The 17296-nt window shown below is 38.8% G+C and overlaps 1 protein-coding gene across 1 annotated transcript; it reads right to left on the bottom strand.

Moving 5' to 3' along the window:
* Nucleotides 1-1219: 1219 nt before the first annotated feature.
* frk (fyn-related Src family tyrosine kinase) lies at nt 1220-15259 on the bottom strand. The gene is made up of 8 exons (XM_040027749.1): nt 14613-15259; nt 11190-11311; nt 9253-9416; nt 8986-9154; nt 7188-7346; nt 3317-3498; nt 2858-3023; nt 1220-2769 (listed from the first exon to the last, which is right to left on the bottom strand). The coding sequence occupies exons 1-8, from the start codon at nt 15002-15004 to the stop codon at nt 2561-2563; spliced, it is 1563 nt and encodes a 520-aa protein (XP_039883683.1). The 5' UTR covers nt 15005-15259; the 3' UTR covers nt 1220-2560.
* Nucleotides 15260-17296: the final 2037 nt, after the last annotated feature.

Genomic DNA, 17296 nt, shown 5'->3' with positions numbered 1-17296 from the left:
CCTGAAAAAAATAACTCCTTGCAGCATTTTTGAGCGTTTTTTTTTTTTTTTCTTCTTAAAAAACTCTGGTTAATTTGATTGGCTGTGCTACAGCTCATGCACACATACGTACGGAGTGTGGTTGGAATAAATGAATGAATTGAATTAATGGTGCACACTTTCTATATAATATGTGTGTTAAATTTTAGATTTGGGGTGAAATATCAAGTCTTTTCAAGTAAACCGGTTCAAGTCCAATTCAAGTCCCAGGTCAGTGGTGTAAAAGTCCAAGTCAAGTCACAAGTCTTAGAACATTTTTTCAAGTCAAGTCTAAAGTCATAAAATTAATGACTCGAGTCCAAACCTCTGTAAAATACAATATATACTGACAACAGACAGCGTGAACAATGGTGCTTCCTGTTATATAAAATGTCCACACAATGAGAACCTGCAATGTGTTGACCCATTCTATCCTGTTATTAAGTGCAGCCTGAGACTAACCTTACAGCAGAGCTCTGTACCACAAAGTTTCACATACAAAAGATATCTTATTATCATTCACCCTAATGTCAGAAGGGCTGATCAGGTTAATCCACAGTTTAATACTCTAGCAACCAGCCTTTTCACATAAAAGGGGTGGTGTTGGTAGAATGTCACCAATTACAAAACTCCAGGCAGCAAAGTGGTTTATTTTAAACAAATCTTCCTATCTAGAACAGCAGCGTGAACATAACAGAAAAGACACTGTGTGGTTATGAAAGTTATTTAAGTAATGTTAAAATCACTGTATTGGTGTTTGTGCATTTGAAGTTCCATCACCTAGTTCATCCTATTGGAATGCAGGAAGTAGAACTAACAAAAAGCTGCATAAGTCAACATAACCCTTACATTAGGTCATAGGAGTTCCTGCTGGTTTATAATCCACTGTTTCATTAAATTACACCTGAAGTAAAGGACCTTCATAGTAAGGAAAACTAGGGTTGAATGCCATATGGCAATGGATCCTGCTGAGAGGCAAACCACCTTTCTAATGTTGAAAACCGAGGGTTAACCCTTACATTACCTGGTTTAGCCCAAACTCCTTTTCATAGTATAAGCATCAAGCCTCCGTTCTACAGTATTTATTATAGGTTATGGAAACTTATACCTCTTTGAAGAAAAAAAGCTAATCCCAACCAATAAAAGTACACAGCACACAATGACACAAAAGACAAAGGACTACACATTCAGACTCCAAAGACCATCACTGCCATGCATCGAAAGCACAGGAAAAAAGGTTTAATGTGTCAGATGAGTTACTCTGATGTCAGACTTTCGTTTTCCTATCAGTGTAAAATTCAAAAATCCAGGCAAATCATACTAAATACAGTTCTTTTAATTATATTGGGTTAAGGATAATTAAGTTAAAATACAATATGATTATATATAAACACTGTCAAGATTACAATGTACAATTAACAAGAATTTGTGCATGACACTGAAAAAGAAAAAAAAAAATCAACATTAGCTAAAACACCAGTTTAACTGGTTTAGTAAATGCATCAAGAATTTGAATGTTTGTGCCGTCACTTTGTTGTCGCAGCTTCCATTAATAAGAAAGACCCCACAGATCTGAGAGCAGTGTGAACAGAATCAAAAATCACATTTTTCAGTCACAGAGCATCAAACCGTCGTACAACGAATGAGCAGAAGTGTGAAGCAGACAGGTGTGGTGATACTGTGCTTAAAGGAGAAAAAAGTGCATGCAAATAACTGATTGTTCACAAATGTAGCTTTAACAACTACTAGCTGCTGATCAAAATTCACAGTATATTATGGGGGGAGAAAAAAGTAGCTAATGTTATGCTTCCATTTACATTATTTGCTTTTAGTGTGAACAGAATAACAGCCATCATGACTATGTGTGACTATGCAAATGGTTAAATGCAGCACAATAGTTGCATTTAGAACTTTTAGTAGTGGTTATTTTGGAAACATGACTTAACAGAGTATGCAGCAGGTTTCTCTCAGGACATCTGCAGGACCCCCACGCCCATCTTCCTTTTATTTGTCACGATTTTGTAGCAGCTGTTAGAATTTCTAAAGAGAAAAGCTTGTAGTTAAATAGCTTGGTTAATTTGTCTTATTAGTGACCGCAACTTTGGTTGTCGTCCTAGAACCCCAAAATAACAATAAATGTGATAAAACGGCAGTGCCTGCTATTCTCTCCAAGACAGCAGATTGAGCTTCTAGGTGAACGTGACGCATTACTCCTGTCATGCAATGGCTCAACAAGTCGTTAGTGGAAAGAATGCTTGCTATGCTTCGAGCAAGCCGAACCAGTTAGTCGAGAGCAACGTAATGCTGTGCTGAAAAAGGCGTCTTCCTGTTAAGCGCTCTGTAGGAATTAGGTTAGACGCGCATGTTATGCAATTGAGTGCGTTCATTTCAAACAAAACAAGACTATGAGTGCTGTCACCAACTCCATTCTGCTTTCCTATTTAGACCTTTTAAATTACATTAGCCAGTCAGTATATTCATGATTTTGTAAGAGTTTTTTGTTGTTTGTTTGTTTTACTAATATCACAGCCTGGCAGTTGTGCTAATAACGAGTGGCATCGTCATAGGACGTCACATCCTGTTCAAAGTATTCCTCCAGCTTCCACTGCAGGGTCTCAAATGTAGGCCGGTCCTGTTCGTTTTCCTTCCAGCAGTCCTTCATAATGTCATACAAGACTTTGGGGCAGTTTGCAGGGCATTGCATCCTGAAGCCCTCAGCAAGTTTCTGGACCACCTGAAAGTTTGTCATTGCTGAAAGAATCACAGACTCACATCAGTACTAATCTTACAAGCTGGAATTCTTGCTAGATCTTTGTATTTGATAGAAATCAAATCTCACCTGGGTACGGCATCTGGCCAAATGTCACAATCTCATACAGCAAAATTCCAAAGGACCAAACATCAGATTTGATAGTGAACCTGTTTTCATGAATGGCCTCTGGAGCGGTCCATTTCACAGGGAATTTAGTTCCTTCTTTGGCTTCGTACACATTTTCGCTTTCTTTCTGCAAGCAAAAAAAGGCACAAAGATCCAGCCAAAAGTGATCATCAAAGCACATCAGTTTATTCCTGCAGTACAAACATGTGATGTGATCAGTTTATTCCTGCAGTACAAACATGTGATGTGATCCCGACAGTAGTATAATAGATTCTGTGGATTAGTTTGAGGAGTATTTACAAGTTATGCCTGAAAGCAAGCAATTACATTTAGTAAAGAATGCAGGTTTTCTGAAGGACGTATGACTGGAATGAACAGCATCATGAAAGCGCAGAATACCAATTTCAGTTTTACACTCACCATGAAAACCCTGGCCAGGCCAAAGTCAGCCACCTTGCAGATGTTGTTTTCGCCCACTAGGACATTTCTGGCTGCCAGGTCTCTGTGGATGTAGTTCTGTAACTCCAGAAAAGCCATGCCTGATGCCACCTGTGCAGCCATCTCAATTTGATCTGAGATACGCAGTGTTCTACCTTTATCCTCTGTAATCCAAAGAGAAAGCCAAGCTACTGGTCACAATCTTACACACACACTTTTTTTTTTTTTTTAATGAAGCATGCCGGTAAGGAAGCAAGTATAGTTAGTAGAGAATGCTAGCTTCTCAAAGAATGTATCTATTTAAGTCTGTCACTTTGACAGTAACAAATTCTTCGTTCTGACTACTGTGTCTCTGTGGTAATTTCTATGTTTTAATTTCTCTGCCTCCTCACATGTGACCCCAACTCTGCCAACAAGAGCTCAAACTGCCCTGCATAGATGCATACAAAAGTGTTTTGGATAAAGCTTTAACTTCTGGATATAACCATGAAATCTTCCCTGCTGCTGGGGAACTGGATGAACCCAGAATATCCGTTTCTTTCTTTACTTGTTTAGAAACATCAGGACTAGCTCATCTTGGCTTGATGTCTTCTTAAGCCAGATAACACACACCAATTAGTTAAACTGCAGGAATGTCTTAAAGACATAAAGACCTGGATGGCCGCTAACTTTTTGCTTCTTAATTCAGATAAAACTGAGGTTATTGTACTCGGCCCTGAAAAGCTTAGAAATATGGTATCTAACCAGATTCTTCCTCTGGATGGCATTACCTTGGCCTTCAGTAACGCTGTGAGGAACCTTGGAGTCATTTTTGACCAGGATATGTCCTTCAACGCACATATTAAACAAATATGTAAGACTGCGTTCTTCCATTTGCGCAACATCTCTAAAGTTAGAAATATCCTGTCTCAGAGTGACGCTGAAAAACTAGTTCATGCATTTATTACTTCCAGGCTGGACTACTGTAATTCATTATTATCAGGATGTCCAAAAAACTCCCTGAAAAGCCTTCAGCTAATCCAAAATGCTGCAGCAAGAGTCCTGACAGGGACTAGAAAGAGAAAGCATATTTCTACTGTTTTGACTTCCCTTCATTGGCTTTCTGTTAAATCCAGAATTGAATTCAAAACCCTGCTCCTCACATACAAGGTCTTAAATAATCAGGCCCCATCTTATCTTAATGACCTTGTAGTACCATATCACCCTATTAGAGCACTTCCCTCTCGCTCTGCAGGCTTACTTGTTGTTCCTAGAGTATTTAAAAGTAGAATGGGAGGGAGAGCCTTCAGTTTTTAAGGTCCCACTTCTGTGGAACCAGCTTCCAGTTTGGATTCGGGAGGCAGACACTATCTCTACTTTTAAGATTAGGCTTAAAACTTTCCTTTTTGCTAAAGCATATAGTTAGGGCTGGACCAGGTGACCCTGAATCCTCCCTTAGTTATGCTGCAATAGACGTAGGCTGCCGGGGATTCCCATGATGCATTGAGTTTTTCCTTTCCAGACCTCTCTGCATTGAATCATATCTGTTATTCATCTCTGGCTCTCTTCCACAGCATGTCTTTTATCCTGTCTTCCTTCTCTCACCCCAACCGGTCGCAGCAGATGGCCGCCCCTCCCTGAGCCTGGTTCTGTCGGAGGTTTCTTCCTGTTAAAAGGGAGTTTTTCCTTCCCACTGTCGCCAAAGTGCTTGCTCATAGGGGGTCATATGATTGTTGGGTTTTTCCTCTGTATCTATGAAGCGCCTTGAGGCGACTTTTGTTGTGATTTGGCGCTATATCCCCCACTCGTTACCTGTATGAATGGCACCTGTTTGAACTCATCATCTGTATAAAAGACACCTGTCCACAGCCTCAAACAGTCAGACTCCAAACTCCGCCATGGCCAAGACCAAAGAGCTTTCGAAAGACACCAGGAAAAGTATTGTAGACCTGCACCAGACTGGGAAGAGTGAATCTACAATAGGCAAGCAGCTTGGTGTGAAAAAAATCAACTGTGGGAGCAATCATCAGAAAATGGAAGACATATAAGACCACTGATAATCTCCCTCGATCTGGGGCTTCACGCAAGATCTCATCCCGTGGGGTCAAAATGATCATGAGAACGGTGAGCAAAGATCCCAGAACCACACGGGGGGACCTGGTGAATGACCTGCAGAGAGCTGGGACCAAAGTAACAAAGGTCACCATCAGTAACACACTACAACGGCAGGGAATCAAATCCCGCAGTGCCAGACGTGTTCCGCTGCTGAAGCCAGTGCATGTCCAGGCCCGTCTGAAGTTTGCCAGAGAGCACATGGATGATACAGCAGAGGATTGGGAGAATGTCATGTGGTCAGATGAAACCAAAGTAGAACTTTTTGGTATAAACTCAACTCGTCGTGTTTGGAGGAAGAAGAATACTGAGTTGCATCCCAAGAACACCATACCTACTGTGAAGCATGGGGGTGGAAACATCATGCTATGGGGCTGTTTTTCTGCCAAGGGGACAGGACGACTGATCCGTGTTAAGGACAGAATGAATGGGGCCATGTATCGTGAGATTTTGAGCCAAAACCTCCTTCCATCAGTGAGAACTTTGAAGATGAAACGAGGCTGGGTCTTCCAACATGACAATGATCCAAAACACACCGCCCGGGCAACAAAGGAGTGGCTCCGTAAGAAGCATTTGAAAGTCCTGGAGTGGCCTAGCCAGTCTCCAGACCTCAACCCCATAGAAAATCTGTGGCGGGAATTGAAAGTCTGTGTTGCTCGGCGACAGCCCCAAAACATCACTGCTCTCGAGAAGATCTGCATGGAGGAATGGGCCAAAATACCAGCTACTGTGTGTGCAAACCTGGTAAAGACCTATAGTAAACGTTTGACCTCTGTTATTGCCAACAAAGGTTATGTTACAAAGTATTGAGTTGTATTTTTGTTATTGACCAAATACTTATTTTCCACCCTGATTTACAAATAAATTCTTTACAAATCCTACCATGTGGATTCATGGATTTTTTTTTTCACATTCTGTCTCTCACAGTTGAAGTGTACCTCTGGTGCAAATTACTGACCTCTGTCATCATTTTAGGTGGGGGAACTTGCACAATCGGTGGCTGACTAAATACTTTTTTGCCCCACTGTAAATAAAATTGAATTGAATTAATTTTTTCCCCACACAATCATTTTTTTGGATGAATTAACCACTAACCACAAAATGTATTCTGTAATGGCCTTAAGGACTGTGCTTTTTGACACAGATTACTCTCACGTGTCCAGCAGCTCAAATAGACCAAATCAGTAAATCTATTTAAATCTATTAACCAACATGACAACAACTATTTCACCGCTCACTCAGTTATCTTTACCTCATGGGAGATATGCTTTACAGTTAACATCTGATCTCTTCAGTCAAAACTATCAAATACAAATACATAAAAATTTTAATAATTACAAACATCTAACCAACCTAGAACCTTAGATGACTCCTGCTAATCTGCTTTAAATAAATGAAAACAAAAGAACACAGAGTCAATCTGTCATATATTACAGGCCAGTAGATAACTTGTAATTGTCTATTTACAGCAGAGCAGAATGAGTCACTCCTCAGTAAGATTGCTATCATCACCTACTTCCTTTAACCAGATTTTTTAAAACGTGAAGTCTAACAATCCAAGACAGTGATATATTTCTTTTGTATGTTCTAAATTCTTTACACAATGCATCTGATCTGTTACTAAAAGATTAAAATCTCGGCACCATGGCCTCTCACTGGTGATAACTTTTTAAAGAACAACAGCAGCAGCAGCGGTGGTCCTGTCATAAAGCAGAAGCTGTTCAGAATCACAGGTGCAAAATAAAGAGTGTGGCTGTCTTACTTTGAAGGTACTCCAACAGGCTGCCATTTGTCATCAGCTCTGTGATTATGTAGATGGGCTCCTCCAAGGTGCAAACGGCATACAGCTGAATGAGCTTGGGGTGCCGCAGCCTCTTCATGATCTGAGCCTCTCTCAAGAAGTCCTCGGCGTCCATGGTGCCTGTCAGAGGTGTGTAGTGATTTCATGGTTGTATACTGGCACTCAAAGCAGCTTAGAAACATGGTCATTTTTGTTGAACCCAGCAATGCTAACTGCTCTGCCAACAAATACAACTTGTTTGTGAGATACATTTAACTTTACTTTTAAATATATTATCTTTATTTATTATAAGCTATTTTCAGATGGGTGCAAGTGGGCATCTTTCCAGCAAAACCTACTGCTAATTGGAATGTCAAGGGAATCTTCTAAGAAGCTTTCATGCATAGGAACTTGAGTCATATCCCATTTTCAATTCATACGGTTGAAGATCATATCGGCCCACCCAACTTGTAGAAGCAGTACTTATAGGCAGGTGTTTTATTTTATACAGCTGTGGCCATGGAAGTCACTGTAAAACTTGAATTTAATCATTTGGATGGATGAGTGAATACTTTGGTAACATAATCCATCAGTAAGGACAGATAGATGGAAATATACCAATTAGCAGTCACATAAAAACACAAAAGGCATATCTTTATGAGCACTGGCAAGTGAAGTGAATAACACCGATTATCTCTTCACCATGGCACCTTTTAGTGGGTGCAAAGGAAATTTCTTTCCTTAAATTTGATATGTTTGAAGCAGAAAAAATGGCCAAGCATAAGGATTTGAGCAAGTTTGACAAGAGCCAAATTATGATTTCTATATGGCTTGGTCGGAGCAATGATAATTTGGAGCTCTTTTGGAGTGTTCATAGTCAACAGTGGTCCAAAGAAAGACGAGTGGTGAACCAGTGACCAGGGTCATGGGCCGGAAAAGCTTACTGATGCACGGTGGGACCGAAGGTTGGCTCGTGTGATCATGAGCTACTGTAGCTCACATTGCTGAAAAAAATGTATGCTGGTTCAAGATGTCCGAATGCACAGTGTATCACAGTTTACTGTGTACAGCGCTGCATTGCTGCAGAACAATGAGTTTCCAAGCTGACTCCTGTACACTCCTGAAAGCACCAACAATGGGCGCATGAACATCAGGACTTGACCATGGAGGAATGAAAGACGGCAGCCTGGTCTAATAAATCCCATTTTGCTTTACATCATGTGGATAGCCAGGTGTGTGTGGGTCGTTTACCAGGATGCTCTGTGGGAAGATGGCAATCCAGCAGAGAGAGTTTGATGCTTTGGGCAATGTTCTCCTGGAGAACCTTGGGTCCTGCCGTGCATGTGGGTGCTACTAACATGTACCAACTACCTAAGCATTGTTTGAGAGCATGTCCACCCTTTAATTGAAATGGTAATCCCTGATGGCTATGGCCTCTTTTAGGTTAATATGCCATAAAACAAAAGTTGGCTGAGTGTTCAAAAGGAATGAACACTCAGGGCTGTTTTGACAGCAAAAGGGTCCCAACACAATTTTAGGAAGGAGGTCATAATAATATGTCCCATCAATGTAAACACCATTTTCATTATTAGCTCTAGTATCTAGAAGCACGCAGTAGTCAGGTGCTAATGATAAATAGCTTATTATTGGTTTAATAATTTGACGACAACTTCATCAGCTGATTAACAGTTTCTTTATGTGAATCACTCTTTTTGTAGTTTTTAAGAGCAGCCCTATTCTGACGAGGTCAGAATGTCTGAGTGTGTGTCGTTTTGTGTACCTGGTTTGAGAGTCTTCACGGCAACTGATGTAGTTTCATTCCATATGCCTTCAAAGACCTCACCAAACTGTCCCGCTCCAAGCTTTTTCAGTAGTTTGATGGAGCTACGATTGATTTCCCATTGGTCCACTGTGTTATAGGACAGACCATAAGTCTGTGGAACTTCTATCTGCAGACAGAAAGAGTCACAGATGTAAAATTAGTTAATTAATTAGATAAATAAATAAAAATTATGCATCGTGCGTGGCAGCATAGTTTGTTTTTTACCTTTTTGCATGGCTCACCCAGACGTGCACAGAGGCCATCAGACTGTCGGGAGTAATGTTCCACTAACTCCTTCAGTGTTTGAAACGATTTGGTCCTTGACACATAGTACTGACCATTGTCCAGTTTTCTCAGCTTGTAATGCTTCACCTTTCCATTGTCAAGCACTGTAAAATAAGTTAATAAGGCAACATTTGAACATCTCAAACACTATCAAAGATACAAGTCTGAAACTTTTATTAGTCTTTCTTACTCTCAAAACGAATCATAGTCTGTAATATGGGACAGATAAATTGGCGCACTGGTGATGTAATGACCCTTACAGGAAATGCATGAGACTTTCTATACTAACTAGTTTATATTTCTTTACTTAAAATTATTATTTTTATTATTATTATTGTTATAGGACTTTTATCAGAAGAATGATAATTATGTTTGTAGCAGCAATACATTTTTTAAAAAGTGGTAAGCAAAAGATTTCTGTTATAAAACAGCATCAATATTTGGATTGCAAATACTCCGTAAGGTTATCAGCTGGCTTTAATAAATAAATATAGCAAAAATTCAACCATGGTGGAAAGAGCAAGGACAGTGTGGAAAACAATACAGATAAGAGCTCAAAGAGATAAAGTGATCCTACTATTTTTTTATGGCAGTGGAGACCTCGATTAAACTTTCTGACCTTTAAACCATTAGTCACTAAACAATGCTGCAGTGTTAGGGAAAGTGTGCATCCAATAGTATGGGAACAACAGAATGTTAACTATGTGAGAGCTGACCAACTTTTAGTAACAGTGTCAACGTCTTTTTGAAATATTCTCTCGCATAAGGTCTCTGGTTTTATTTTGTCTTGTTTTAATATTTTACGGTCTACATTTAAAATAAAACACTGTGGCATCCCATAAATGTTTAAACAGGTTCACAAGACTTTTACAAGTCAAAAAGCCACAGTAAAAGCAAACACAAGTGAACTTCCTAAAATGCATGTGACAGCATTATGGTTAAAGAAGTAATAAAGTCAAACAGCTGATTGCTGTCACTAGTCACAGTTCCTACCAGACCAAGTAAGACTGTAGCAAGAAAACCCCTGAGTGGACTAAAGTGAGCAGCTAGTAAGTGTGTTTTATTGGTTAGTAATTCAAATTTTATTGCTAAGAAAGAATATCTTTTTACAATATCACATTACTTTAGCTGATTTCATTCTGAAGCATTTTCATTTATAGGACCTGCCGGGTCCCATATTCACAAACACTCTAAAAATCAGTTACGACAGTTCCAAACTCTAAGAATTTCTAGCAAGAACTTAGAAGTGATTTAGAACAGTCTCAAAGTCTCTCAAACTCTGGCCAAAAAGAGACTTAAACCAAGGCATGACTGAATACGCAGGGGTGTTTAGGATGTAACCCATTTAATTTTATTAGCAAACTTTCAGAGGAAACAACTTTACACTTCTGGTCATTTATCCAGTTAGAGGAGCGGGGAATGGAAGAATAGGCAGATATTTCACAAGGTTTGGTTTTGGAGTCACATACCACAGAATGGACTAAAACAGTTTAAAAGCCCATTTTTCAAGTGAGTTTGTGTAGGACATTACACAAGTGCTACTAAAACACCCCCCTTCTTGATGTCTTATTTTTGCATATTTGTCACATTCATCATCAAACTAATATTAGACAAAGGTATCCCGAGTAAACACAAATGATGATGTTATTTATTGAGGCGAGAAAAGCTATTTAAACCTGCCTGGCCATGTGTGAAAAAATAACTGAACAGAATTTATGGAGTCACAGAACTATTAGCATGGGTGCATTGTGTTGCTCATTCATTTTGAAAGAAGGGAAAATCATGGATATACTACTTTAATTTTCACAAGCAAAAAAGCTATAAAATTTATTTGATGACATTGACTTCAAAAGAGATGAAGTCAAGTGAGAGGTTACCTGACAGTGAGAGGTCTCCTTTCTGACTTTCACAGTTTCTGACGAGAAAGGCTCCATGCTCGTTCCCTCCAGCCATCAGCATCTTCTCAGCATCCAGCCTCTTGGTGTCAGGGAAATACCATCTGGACATCAGAATGGAAGCAGGATATGTCCATATTAGCAATGTTGCAGGGAAGACATGTTTCTGGACTGTCAATGCTTAAAATAAAAACTGCTGACACAGAGATATCTTCTGTCATTTTATTTGGGTTTTAATGTTATTTATTTCCCAAGGAAACCAAGAAATCATCACAAGACAAATTTTAGAGTCAACTCTTTGCAAGTTTTCCAACACCGAGCAGAAAAATAACGGTCACAGACAGAAGTCAATGTTTTACATGTAAATTAAGTAAAATCTTATGGGCAATCTACCAGTATCAGGAATCATGTTAACCACTACACCTTGGGCTCACCTTGTGTCTGCGTGTGTGTCCTTCAATGACCGTAGCCCTTCTATAACCAAGCTATGATATTTATGCTTACTTGGACTTTAAAAATCTAATTGAAAGAGTAAAAAAAGTCAAATCTGTATTTGAATGGTCTGACATTTTGAAAAGTTATTTTGACAAAAAAACTTTTTTCCTTTGGCAAATATACTTCAACTAGATAGTTACACAACATTATGACTTTGTTTAACCTGTCAGAGTACAAAATTAACAACACGGGGATTCTCATTATGGGCAGAGTAAACCAAGAAAAACAATGATGTCACTGCACAGTTGCAGCTTAAATTAACTGTACGTTTGCATCAGTGCAAAAACACAATAAGTTTTCCTCTTTGAGTCTTAACTGGCTCATCTGGGTGCTTTCCCTTTGTAATGCTCAAAATCAAGTTAAAACTGAGGGTTATTTTCCAGTATTCGCACACTTCAGACATATACAGTATCTCTGTCGAGAATTAGAGTGAGATTAATCAACAACAAATTCAAAGAGAGCCACATAGTGCCAAACAGGCCTGGCAGACGTAGAATTCAAAGGATTTCAAAGAAAATTAATGACAGGTGTGTTAAAAAAAAAAAAGAAAAAAAAAAAACGAAACAACTGTCAAGACACCTTATGATTTAGCCAAGTCAGGAAATGTAGTCTCAGAGAAGACAGTCCCTAGAAGCCTCCATGGGAATAGACTGCGAGGTTGCCGAACAAGAAAAACTATACTTCTGCAGAAGAGACATATTCAGTTCGGACTGAAGTATGCTAAGGAAAGCTGGAGAAAGAATGCCCATACTGAAAGTGCTTCCTTTGCTCTCCAGAAGACCAGACTGAACATTTTGAGTGGCCTGCACAAAGTCCGGCTTTAATCCCGGTGAAAATCTCTAATAATTTTGACCTTGGTAGTTTTGTGAAATTATTTTGTTCATGAAGTGAAATAATGTAAGTATCCAAAATAAAGTTAGGATATTTGGAAAAGTGGTGTTAAAAATTCATTGCTCTGTTTAAAAGCACTTATAAAAATACCTAAAAGAATTTTTCATAGGAGGGAATAATTGTGTCCTCATCTACACCTGATAATTGTGTTTTTAATCATAAACTACACTGTCTATAATGGAACAAATGTACCTGCGGGAATATTGAGTCATAAAACTGACTGATTGAGCTGTGACACCGTTTTCCATTATTAAAACAAAAGAGCTGGTCACCGGAGATCATCTCATCGATAGGATTCTCTCTCTAAAATTGCGGAGTCTTTAGAAAGAACCTTCAGATGACTGATCTAAACTGGCACTATATCCTGAATATAATGTTCAGAGTGCTGTATGTTTCCATTTTTACTAAAGTACTGGTAGTAGATTCTGCTGTGTAAAACTTGATTTCTACTATTACAACAACCACCTCTTCTTAATCACAAGGCCTGACTTTTAATTTTCCATTAGTTATTTACAGATAACAGCTTTCCTGCAGGTACACAATGTGGCAGACTGGATAATTCATTGTGTAATTGCATTATGGAACAGGTCTGCCTATCTATTAGGTTTGCAACTGGACAAACTATGACACAAATAATGCCAAGACTGATTACCTCTTGAACTGGGTTTATTCTTGTAAAAAAAAAAAAAAAAAAAAAACAACCTTCCATTATTAGTTAGGAATTTGTGTGACGTCATCTTTTTTCCAACAACTAAGCTACACATGGCAGCAAAGAAAAAGGTACACATTGCAGGATTGGTTGCTCTATAGTACCGTGCCCTACACAGGATACCTGAAGCTGAATTTATGACAAACCAATTCTGTCTTTATTCTCAACACTAGAGTTAAATGGCATGAAATGCCAGCAATGTGGCTTTAATGTGTGGTTCTGGCTCTTGTTTATGATCTCTACCTTCAACAGGAATCATTAACCTGTAAAGCTTTCCCAGCATTTCCTGGTCTCAAGATGAATGATTAACTAGTTTCGGCAAAGACTTTAGGGATAAGGAAAACACGCTGTTACATTTTACAGCCTTTTACCCGTGGGACATGACTGACTATTCAAATGTTCTAAAAACGTCAATCTCAGGCAGAAATAGAACAGTAAAACACTTAAATCACAGGCTCAAGTACTTCAAAAGAATTTTGAGGTTTTTGAGGTACTTCTGCATCTTCTACATTCTGTCACTTTAGAATTGAGAGTGAACTCTAACGACATCGTCTTTACAACACTGTATTTACCATTCAGCTTCAGGAAGTATGTTCTTTTTAGTTGTTACTACCAGTTAAGTTAATACAGGTTTCATTGGAAGAAATCCCTTCAAGGAAATTTAAATGACAAAGTAATTTAAGATTAGCTTCCTCCTCATACAAACCTATTCCGTTGATGACCGTCGATGACCATTTGTTGCAGTTATTTAGCATTAATAAATACATTTTTAAAAAAAGAAATATATATATATCTATATATCTATATCCATATCTATATATCTATATACAAACATTTTAAGTGTTAGATTAAAGAGAAAGTTTCACTTTTTGTTGTCATTTTCGACACAACTGATATGAGAGGATTACTCTATGATGAAAATTCCTGCTGTATGTAAACCTTCTGTAAGTAGAAGAATATGACTGTGCGGATACAATTTGACTTGACTTTCCTTGGAAAGGAAATAAATATCTATTTTGTAGTATTATTGCCTATTTCCCCCTCTAGATTATTTTAAACTCTCAAAAAAAAAAAAAAATGTGCATTTACTTTGACCTGTAATTGATAACAAAAAAAAATGTTAACTCGTTTTTCAAGTTGTTCTTCCATTCCCAAACAAAAATGGCTCCCCCCTCAAAAAACAAACTAAATAAAATAAAATAAAAACCTTCAGCTTGGGATTCAAATAAAACACATTTTTTTAATGGTTAAGTTTGATAAGTTATATAAAGAAGACTTCACATGATCCTTCATACAAGAGCTATACTTACGGTTCGGCATTAATGCTCTCCACAGGCGCCACATAGTTAGCAGGGATGTATCCCTGTTTGGAGGCTGACACCCCGGTGAGGGCTTTAGCGAACCACCAATCACCGGCACTTTTGTCCAGGGCCTCTAAAGTATCCCCGGTGTTGAAGCTAAGATCCTCTTCTGTGCGAGCAGAGTAATCATACAGGGCGACATAATACTCCACATCAGCTGGTGGCAGCGGCGGTAAATTTCTTGTTGAATGAAAGCTCGGTTCGTCTTTGTCAGCAGCGCTCAAGTTTTTAATAACCGTCGATTTTTCCCCACGGTCGGTCTCGTCTCCAGAGGGGCCATTTTTTTGAAAACACCCCAAAAAACTGTCCCAACATGCAGAAAACCTCTTTTGGATCTCCATGGTACTTTCGTCAATCACAGTCGGTCATTGTTTTTGTCAGGAATAAACAAGGAAATAGTTTAGAGAATCCGTCCTCCTGTCTTTATGATCCACATCCCATTAAATACAAGCGCATTTATTTTTCCCAGTTTGGGATGGTGGCGGTCTTTGAACTGAACACACGCCCAGCTATCACAGATCGGTGTGAGGGGAAGGGAGCGGTAGTTTAAGTGTGGATCTTCCTGTTAGAGGATCGGTCTCACTGTTCAGGTAGCAATCACCTGCACCTGCTCAGGAATGGGGAGCGGCTCGCGCTCACTCTCCACTGGGGTGACGTCACGCCTGCGCTTATAGTTGGGTTAGTCACACGTTATGAATGACACTTTTAGGAATATTTTTTATACATAATTTTCCATTTTTAGAGGCTCAAATGTAATTGGATAATTGACTGGCAGTTTCATGGCCAGCTGAGGCTTTTTACATTGTTATTTTATCACTAACTGAGCAGATAAATGTATTGATTTTATAGTGAATAGAAATAAATATGCTCATTATTTCTCCTTAATGTGACAATTAGCATATAAATGCTTAGAACTGCCATCATGGAAAGGTTTATCTTTATATATGTATAGTTGTGTTCTCCACTTTGCATGCAGTCCTCATACAGTCATCGGGCTTGAAAACCTTATCTTTAAACCATATCTTACTTATCTTTACTCCTCAAAACATACCTGTCATTGTAGCCTGGTAGTGCTACAATGACAGGTGGTTTGTCCCCTCTAACCACATTTTTTTTTTCCTCCAGAAGCAGACTTGACTTGTCCATGTGTGCAGCTGCAAATTTCAGTCAAGACTGAAGGTGGCTTTCTTCTTCGTTGGCACCGTCTCAGTCATGGCAATGTAAAACTCTATTAACATTTTCTAACAGTTCATGGCAAGCTTGAGCCCTGGTGGTTCCTGGATTATTCCTGAACATCCCAATAAGTTTCTTCTCATCGGATGCTGACAGTTTGTGTCTGTAAATGTGTGTGTGAATGGGTGGATGACTGGATATGTAAAGCGCTTTGGGGTCCTTAGGGACTAGTAAAGCGCTATATAAATACAGGCCATTTACCATTTACCATTCTTGCAGGGGTCTCGGCAAAGTGGTCATACATCTGAATACGTGTACTTCCATGGAACTGTGTAAAATGATATCTTGGAATCTGTAGTTTTTAAATGGTTCCAAGAGACCTCCCCAGTTTGTGTAAATCTACAACTCCTTCTTTACTGAGATCTTTTATGTCAAATGTGCTAATATGTCAAGTGTTTTCTATGTTATATTTGCCATTCCTGACCAGATACAAGTGATGACTAGCCAGGTCTTACACCATGAAGAATCCAAATGAGGATCTTTTTCATTCAAAGTGCTATCAGTGTGTATAGAAATGAGGCGAGAGGTGGGAGTGATTGTCTTTAGAACTACTTTCAGCCTGTGGTGTTGAACATCTTATCAGAATTAGTTGAATTATGAACACAGACAAGTACTGTCAGACTTTGAACAATGAAACAGTATCAGCTAATTGTCATCAGCTTCATTTGTCAGTGTGAAAATGATTCCAAAAATTATGTTGCCGTGTATGTTTAGACCTTAGCTTCAACATTAGGGATATTTTAGAGGCTTGCAGTAAAGTGCTGGTGATTGGTGGTTCGCTAAAGCCCTCACTGGGGTTTCGGCCTCCAAACAAGGATACATCCCCACTAATTATATGGCGCCTGTGGAGAGCATTAATGCAGAAACATAAGTATAGCTGCTGAATGAAGTATCATGTGAAAATAATGAAAGAGCAGATGTGACTGTAGCTGCAGTTTGTATCCATATGATATAATGGATAAAAACAGGATAAAACGGTGTATATATGATGGATAACTATTCTAAGGTCATACCAAATATTGACTTTAAAGTTCATTAGATTTCTACAGAATGTCATCAAATTAACAGACTAAAATATATCAAGCAACTACTCCTTACAGAACAAAATCTTACATCTTTTTCACCTCAGTTTTTTTCTTCCCACATTTGATCTCAGAGGTCAAAAATGTCTGATTTAAACTCACCCTCTTAACAGAAACCAGATAAAAGTATAATTTATACTAATGTGTTGTTGCAGATGATGTTTAGAATTAAATGAGTTTCTTTGCTTTGATGAGGGTCTCTGTACCTCGGCCTGTCACAGGTGGTGAGACTGTTTTCAAAGAACAACAGCAGCAATGCTCAAGTGATTTTGAGCTGCTTCTGCTTTATGACAGGGTCAAATGTGGAAAATAAATAGT

This window comes from Simochromis diagramma, unplaced genomic scaffold, assembly GCF_900408965.1.
Source record: "Simochromis diagramma unplaced genomic scaffold, fSimDia1.1 OVJJ01000746.1, whole genome shotgun sequence".
NCBI lineage: Eukaryota > Metazoa > Chordata > Actinopteri > Cichliformes > Cichlidae > Simochromis > Simochromis diagramma.
Note: the sequence above shows the minus strand (reverse complement) of the source record. Positions and strands in the feature narration are given on the sequence as shown.

Excerpts from the sequence above, each read along its gene's own strand:
- frk (XM_040027749.1), bottom strand. The coding sequence starts at position 15,004 with ATGGAGATCCAAAAGAGGTTTTCTGCATGTTGGGACAGTTTTTTGGGG. Across the intron at positions 3,499-7,187 it reads CCTGTTGGAGTACCTTCAAA|AGGATAAAGGTAGAACACTG; the intron begins GTAAGACAGCCA and ends TTTGGATTACAG. Across the intron at positions 2,770-2,857 it reads TGGCCAGATGCCGTACCCAG|CAATGACAAACTTTCAGGTG; the intron begins GTGAGATTTGAT and ends TGATTCTTTCAG.